Source organism: Cebus imitator, unplaced genomic scaffold, assembly GCF_001604975.1.
Source record: "Cebus imitator isolate Cc_AM_T3 unplaced genomic scaffold, Cebus_imitator-1.0 Scaffold260, whole genome shotgun sequence".
NCBI classification, from domain to species: Eukaryota; Metazoa; Chordata; class Mammalia; order Primates; family Cebidae; genus Cebus; species Cebus imitator.
In genome coordinates, this window is record NW_016107575.1 from 446,278 (window position 1) to 453,769 (window position 7,492).

At 40.6% G+C, this 7,492-nt stretch overlaps 1 protein-coding gene across 1 annotated transcript; it reads left to right on the top strand.

The window, feature by feature from the left end:
* Nucleotides 1-51: 51 nt before the first annotated feature.
* LOC108283402 (guanine nucleotide-binding protein G(I)/G(S)/G(O) subunit gamma-5-like) lies at nucleotides 52-559 on the top strand. Its single transcript, XM_037728248.1, has one exon. It carries the CDS (start codon nucleotides 114-116, stop codon nucleotides 318-320), a length of 207 nt encoding a protein of 68 aa, XP_037584176.1. The 5' UTR covers nucleotides 52-113; the 3' UTR covers nucleotides 321-559.
* The last annotated feature ends 6,933 nt before the right edge of the window (nucleotides 560-7,492 follow it).

Here is a 7,492-nt window from a genome sequence, read left to right on the forward strand (position 1 = left end):
ATCAATTGATCATTAGAGAAACGCAAATTAAAATTACAGTGAGAGGTCTGGCCCTGTCGACCCACGGCCCACGACCTACCGACCCACGAATTGGCCCGGCCCTCCAGTACACCATGTCTGGCTCCTCCAGCGTCGCCGCTATGAAGAAAGTGGTTCAACAGCTCCGGCTGGAGGCCAGGCTCAATCGCATAAAAGTTTCCCAGGCAGCTGCAGACTTGAAACAATTCTGTCTGCAGAATGCTCAACATGATCCTCTGCCGACTGGAGTATCTTCAAGTACAAATCCCTTCAGACCCCAGAAAGTCTGTTCCTTTTTGTAGTAAAATGAATCTTTAAAAGGTTTCCCAAACCACTTCTTATGATCCAGTGAATATTCAAGAGAGCTCCATTTGAAGCCTGTACAAAAGCTTATCCCTGTAACACTTGTGCCATACATAATATACAAACTTCTACTTCTGTCGGTCCTTAACATCTACCTCTCTGAATTTTCATGAATTTCTATTTCACAAGGGTAATTGTTTTATATACACTGGCAGCAGCATACAATAAAACTTAGTATGAAAGGAAAAAAAAAATTACAGTGAGATATCATCAGACCTCAGTTAAAGTGGCTTTTATGCAAAAGACAGGCAATAACAAATGCTGGTGAGGATGTGGAGAAAAGGGACCCTCGTATACTGTTGGTGGGAAGTAAATTAGCACAACCACTATGGAAAATAGTTTGGAAGCTCCTCAAAAAACTAAAAACAGGATGACCATATGATCCAGCAATCTCACTGCTAGGTATGTGCCTAAAAGAAAGGAAATCAGTTTATCAAAGAGACATCTGCACACTCCGGTTTATTGCAGAACTATTTACAATAGCTGAAACTTGAAGGCAGCCTAAGTGTCCATCAACAGACAAATGGATAAAGAAAATGTGGTACATATGCACAATGGAGGACAATTTAGCCATAAAAAGAATGAGATCCTGTCATTTGCAACAGCATGGATGGAACTGGAGGTCATTATGTTAAGTGAAATAAGCCAGGCACAGGAAGACAAACTTCACATGTTCTCATTTATTTGTAGGAGCTAGAAGTTAAAACACTTGAACTCATGGAGGTAGAGAGTAGAATGATGGGTTACCAGAGGCTGGAAAGGATCTGGGTGGGGCGCGCGGCGTGGATGGTTAATAGGTACAAAACAACAGTTAGAAAGAATGACTGGTGTTTGTTAGTACAACAGATGCTAAAAATAAAAATAGGCACAGCGTTGCAGGGCTGTCGTTCCAGCTACTCAGGAGACTGAGACAGGAGGATCCCTTGGGCCCTAGAGTTCAAGGCGGCAGTGAGCTGTGATTGCGCCACTGCACTCCAGCCCGGACAACAGAGCAAGACCTTGTCTCAAAAAATAAATAAGTAATAATAATTTAGTTGTACATTTTAAAATAACAAAAACAATATAATTGTTTGTAACACGAAGGATAAATGGCCAATGGATACCCCCATTTACTCTGATGTGGTGATTACACATTGCATCCCAGTGTATGAGATATCAAAATATCTCATGTGCCCCATAAATATATATACCTACTATATACCCACGAAAATTTAAAAAATATTTTTAAAACCCCTGTACTTATACTCCCTAAATATATAAGAAAAAATTTTAAACTGCAAAGCTATTTTTTAAACCCCAGGTTTATTTTTTCCAGTCTCAGTAGTGCTCACTCTCCATGGTCACAACTATGATTCAGAGACTAGAATTAGACGTGGGCATCATTCCAGAGCATCAATGGAGCTGAAAAAGAAAATTATAGGAACACCAGAGACAAAGAGAACTCAATCATGGAGGGAGGCGGGCACAAGTTGCAAACAATCAAAAATCACATCGGGCTTTTTTTTTTTTTATTGAGATGGAGTTGCGCTCTTGTGGCCCAGGCTGGAGTGCAATGGCATGATCTCGCCTCACTGCAACCTCCACCTCCCAGGTTCAAGCGATTCTCCTGCCTCAGCCTCTTGAGTAGCTGGGACCACATGGATGTGCCACCACGCTCAGCTAACTTTTTTGTGTTTTTAACAGAGATGGGGTTTTACCACATTGGCCAGGATGGTCACAATCTCCTGACCTTGTGATCCACCTGCCTCAGCCTCCCAAAGTGCTGGGACTACAGGCGCAAGCCATCTTGCCCGGCCAACATTGGACCTCTTAGTAGCAACTCTAGATACTAAAATAATGATGCAATTCCTTAAGAATTCTGAGGAAAATATATTTCCAACTAGAAACTGTCATTCAAATATGTAGTAGAACAAATATCTTTTCAGACATGTGTGTAATATAAAATTATTTTCCGAATAATGTACTCCATCAAAAATTTGAGAACAAAATCAGGGAAAAACACATGGCATATAAGAAACAGGGGCTCCAGCTTAAAAGAGAGATAAAGGGAACGCCTGGACTAAAGGTGGGGACATATTTCAAGACAGGTCAGGAGCAGGTCAGAAGGCTCCAAGATAGGCTCAAGCAAGATTAAACACACAAATACCTCACTATCAACATGTCAATAACATGTTTACTACCATTGTGAGAGTTTGGAGATGAGTTATATAGAAAACTAAGCAAATGAGAAGACAATTAGAAGGTGTACAAGAAAGGAAAAGTATTCATAACATACTTCATGGATCAGCCGTAAATAGGCGCAGTGGAAGGCACCTGTAATCCCACCTCCTCGGGAGGCTGAGGCAGGAGAATCGCTTGAACCCAGGAGGCAGAGGTTGCAGTGAGCCGAGATCATGCCACTGCACTCCAGCCTAGGCAACAGAGGGAGAGTTCATCTCAAAAAAAAAAAAAAAAGATTACTAGAATATTCACTTATAAGAAAGCTATCACCAAATATTTTACTCTGACAGTGTATTAGTCTGTTCTCACACTGCTATAAAGAAATACCTGAGACTGGGTAATTTATAAAGAAAAGAGGTTTAATTGGCTCACGGTTCTGCAGGCTATAGAGGAAGTGTGGCAGCATCTGCTGGACTCCTGGGCATCTTCAGGAAACTTACAATTGTGGTGGAAGGCAAAAGAGGAAGGGGAAGCAGGCTCATCTTATCTGGCCAGAGCAGGAGGAAGAGAAGGAGGGGAGGGGACACACACTTTTGACCAACCAGATCTTGTGACAACTCACTCACCACACACTCACCACACAGTACTAAGGGGGGGATGATGCAAAGCCATTCATGGGAACTCTGCCTCCATGATCCCGTCACCTCCCTTCATGCCCTACCTCTAGCATTAGGGATTATATTTCAACATGAGATTTGGTTGGGGACACAGATCCAAACCATATTGGACAGAAAGGTAGAAAGTAGTGTTAGTACCTTGGTATTAGGTTGGTGCAAAAGAAATTGCAGCTTTTGCCATTACTTTCAATGACAAAAACCGCAATTACTTTTGCACTGACTTGATATCTTTAAGCTATCATTTAAAGGTGATAAATAGTAGGTCTGAGTGAATTTTGCAATTCCAAGTTAAACACAAAATATAGAAAAAAGCCCACCAATTTCATCATTGAGTTATTATATACTATTGAATATTATTATTATAAGTATGAAATGATAGACATGTTTCTAAAAACTGAAGGGTCAAGGCATAGAGCAAGACCCTGTCTCAAAAAATAATAATTTAATTGTGTATTTTAAAATAACAACAAGAACATAATTGGATTGTTTGTGACATGAAAGATAAATGCTAGAACAAAAACATAAACCTTCCAAATTATTGGAAGTAGCATGCACAAAACAGAGCAAATGGAAAAGCTCATGGTGGGTTTTTTTAAGGTTTAAAGGAGAGATAATGACATAAAATAATGTGTTAGATCTATGCTCAAACATACCTCTGGGGTCAAAAATGCAAATAGGCTCAACTCACCTATTAAAAGAAAAAGATTGGCAGATTGGACCACAAAGCAAAATCTAACTCTGTGCTGCTACTTCTGCTCAGAACAAAGTGATGCATAAATGTTGATAATAAAAAGATGGGCACTAGTACAATTAGGCAAATGCAAATTAAAAGAGAGCAGGTGTCACAATCAAACAAGGTTGACTCCGGGTCAAAATCATTAAGCAAGTCAAAGAAACACACTTTGAATGATAAAGGATCCATTTCCCAATGAAGATATAACAGTTATGAATATGCAGCAAAGAAAATGGCATCAGTACTCAAAAATGAAAATGATGAGAGTCACAAAGGCAGTAGTAACAGAAGATTACAGGTCATGACAGTTGACATGAAGAAAGGAATAAAACTTATAGGCAATCTAAATATCACAAATAATAAAGAATAGATTGTAAATATAGATTTGTTTATGCCTTAAAAACAAAGAATAGAATCCATACCATGTTCAATATAACTGGGTGTTATAACTGGGTGTTTAGAATAACACTAAACACTTACACAGTTGCTCACTATGCCCCAGCCATCCTTCTAAGCAATTCATGAATGTCAAGTCGCTTAATTCCAACAACCTTCATAAGTACGTATATTATGATTCCCATTTTGCACATGGAGAGACTAAGGCATAGAATGCTTACATCACTTGTGCCAAGATCGCAGAGGTCATGCCAGTGAATAGCAGAGCTGGCATTTAACCCAGGCAGCTTAGCTTCCAATCTGTGCTCTTAACCACTAGGCCAGAGACTTTTGTCAATAAAGTCTCAAAAGTAGAACCACTGCAGATAGTTTCTAATCACAATGCCCTAAAAGCAGAAGTTAATAGTAAAAACAAGAAAGCCTAAGAACTCTGCCACCTAAAATTTAAAAAGAAAAAAAACAAATGAACTAACCAACCGATCAACCAAAGAAACAAACAGGTAACAAACAAAATCTACCTATTAAGTTTTGGGTAAAAGGCAATCCAAATTGGACTACAGTTAAAGCTCAGAAGACAAGGACTTTTCGTTTTTATATTAATAAAAATGAGTGACTTAAGGTCTTATCAAGAAGTTATAAAAACGTAATTGAAATAAAAATAAGTCTAGGCGCAATGGCTCACACCTGTAATCCCAGCACTATGGGAGGCCAAAGTGGGAGGATCAACTTGAGGCCAGAGGTTCGAGACCAGCCTGGCCAGCATGGTGAAACCCCATCTCTACTAACAATACAAAAATTAGCCGGGCATGGTGGTACACACCTGTAGTCCCAGCTACTCAGGAAGCTGAGTCTGGAGAATTGCTTGAACCCGGCAGGCAGAAGTTGCAGTGAGTCAAGATTATGCCATTGCACTCCACCCTGGGCTACAGAGCGAGACTCTGTCTCAAATAATAATAATAAATAAATAAGTAAAATAAGGACTCCACAAAGAAAAATAAAATGAAATTAATGAATTTGTACATAGAACAATGATACTACCAATAAATAAGTGAAGGATTTGGTTCTGTGAAAAAAAGGTGAACTAATAAAACAGAAGAGCCTTTATCTAAGGAATCAAAAGAAACAAAACATACACAATATTATAGTTCTTAGATAAATTCACAGCAGTGGAAAATCCTGGTTAAAAAGTATGAAAATTTGTAATTTTGACAGATATTGCTGATTTGCCATATATAGAAGATTTTTCCGTTTCCGTCTCTACCAGCAATGAATGGAACTGATTGTTTCCTCACATGCTCAGCAACGCAGTATTAGCCATTTTAAAAATGTGTCAACCTGAAAGATGAGAAGTAGTGCCTCTGTATAGTGTTACAGATAAATGTCTATATCTTTTTGTTTTGTTTTGTGGTTATAGTCTTTGCCAGTATTGCAATCTGTTTTGCTTGAGTCATAATAAGAAGTTGGAAGTTTTTCTCCTATTATGTAGGCTGTAAAATAATATTAAACCTATTTTTCTACAAATGCTTGGTTGGATTCCCCTGTGAAACTGCCTGGCCCCATTTTTGTTTTGTTTTGTTTTTGAGACACGTTCTCACTCTGACGCCCCAGGCTGGAGTGCTAAGGCATGATCATGGCTCACTGCAGCCTTGAACTCCTGGCTCAAGCGGTGCTCCCACCTCAGCCTCCCAGGTAGTTAGGACTACAGGCATGCACCAACACACCTGGCCAATTTTAAAAAGTTTTTTGTGGCTGGGCGTGGTGGCTCAAGCCTGTAATCCCAGCACTTTGGGAGGCCGAGGCAGGTGGATCACAAGGTCAAGAGATTGAGACCATCCTGGTCAACACGGTGAAACCCCGTCTCTATTAAAAATACAAAACATTAGCTGGGCATGGTGGCGCGTGCCTGTAATCCCAGCTACTCAGGAGGCTGAGGCAGGAGAATTGCCTGAACCCAGGAGGCGGAGGTTGCGGTGAGCCGAGATCACGCCATTGCACTCCAGCCTGGGTAACGAGAGCGAAACTCCGTCCCCCCCAAAAAAAAAAAAAAAAAAAAGTTTTTTGTGGAGACAGGGTCTCACTATGTTGCCCAGATTGGCCTTGAACTCCTGACCTCAAGTGATCTTCCTGCCTTGGCCTCCCAAAGTACTGGGAAAATAGGGCAACATTCTTTAATTCTTCTGTAGTAAATTGTCTGGATTTTTTTCCTTTCTGAAACTGTTTTGTTATCCATTTTTATGAATAAGCCATCACTGTAATTCACATTTTTACAACAAAGCATCCTACATGGTTTTCTTTTTTTTCTTTTTGAGACAGTTTTGCTCTGCCCCCCAGGCTGCAGTGAAGTGGAATCTTGGCTCACTGCAACCTCCACCTCCAGGGTTCAAGCGATTCTCCTGCCTCAGTCACCTGAGGAGCTGGGATTATAGGCTACCACCACCATGCCCAGCTAATTTTTTTTTTGTTGTATTTTTTGTAAAGATGAGATTTCACCATGTTGGCCATGGCTGGTCTCAAACTCCTAACCTCTGCTTATCTGCTCGCCTCAGCCTCTCAAAGTGCTGGGATTACAGGCATGAGCCACTGTGCCCGGCCCATCCTGCATAGTTTTGTTCTGCTATCTGTCTCATGTTGTAAACATCAGGTGGATTGCCTGACAGCCTCTCACCCTTTCTTGGAGTAACATCCTGCCCCCTAAGCCCCTTCCAACTAATCAGAAGCTCCCTGTAGCCATACCTTTCCTCACAGTTGTTTGACCTGGGGGTGAGCACCTGTCCCAAAATAGATCAATCACAGATCCTTCCCTAGAATTTTGGAATATGGTGTAAGAGTTTCCAGTCTTGGCTGGGCATGGTGGCTCACGCCTGTAATCCAAGCACTTTGGAGGCCAAGTCGGGCAGATCACCTGAGGTCAGGAGTTCAAGACCAGCCTGACCAACATGGTGAAACCCCATCTTATTTTTTAAATTATAAAAAAAATATAAAGTAAGAGTTTCCAGTCTTAGTCTGGACTGGTCTGTTCAACAAAGAAGGTATTTGAACAAATTGCTAATTACAACAAGGCTATATTTTAAACCATGTAACTTGGGGAGCAGAGAAAGCTGATCCACAGAGAGGGGAACAGAATGAAGTAGATCTTAGATGCAGA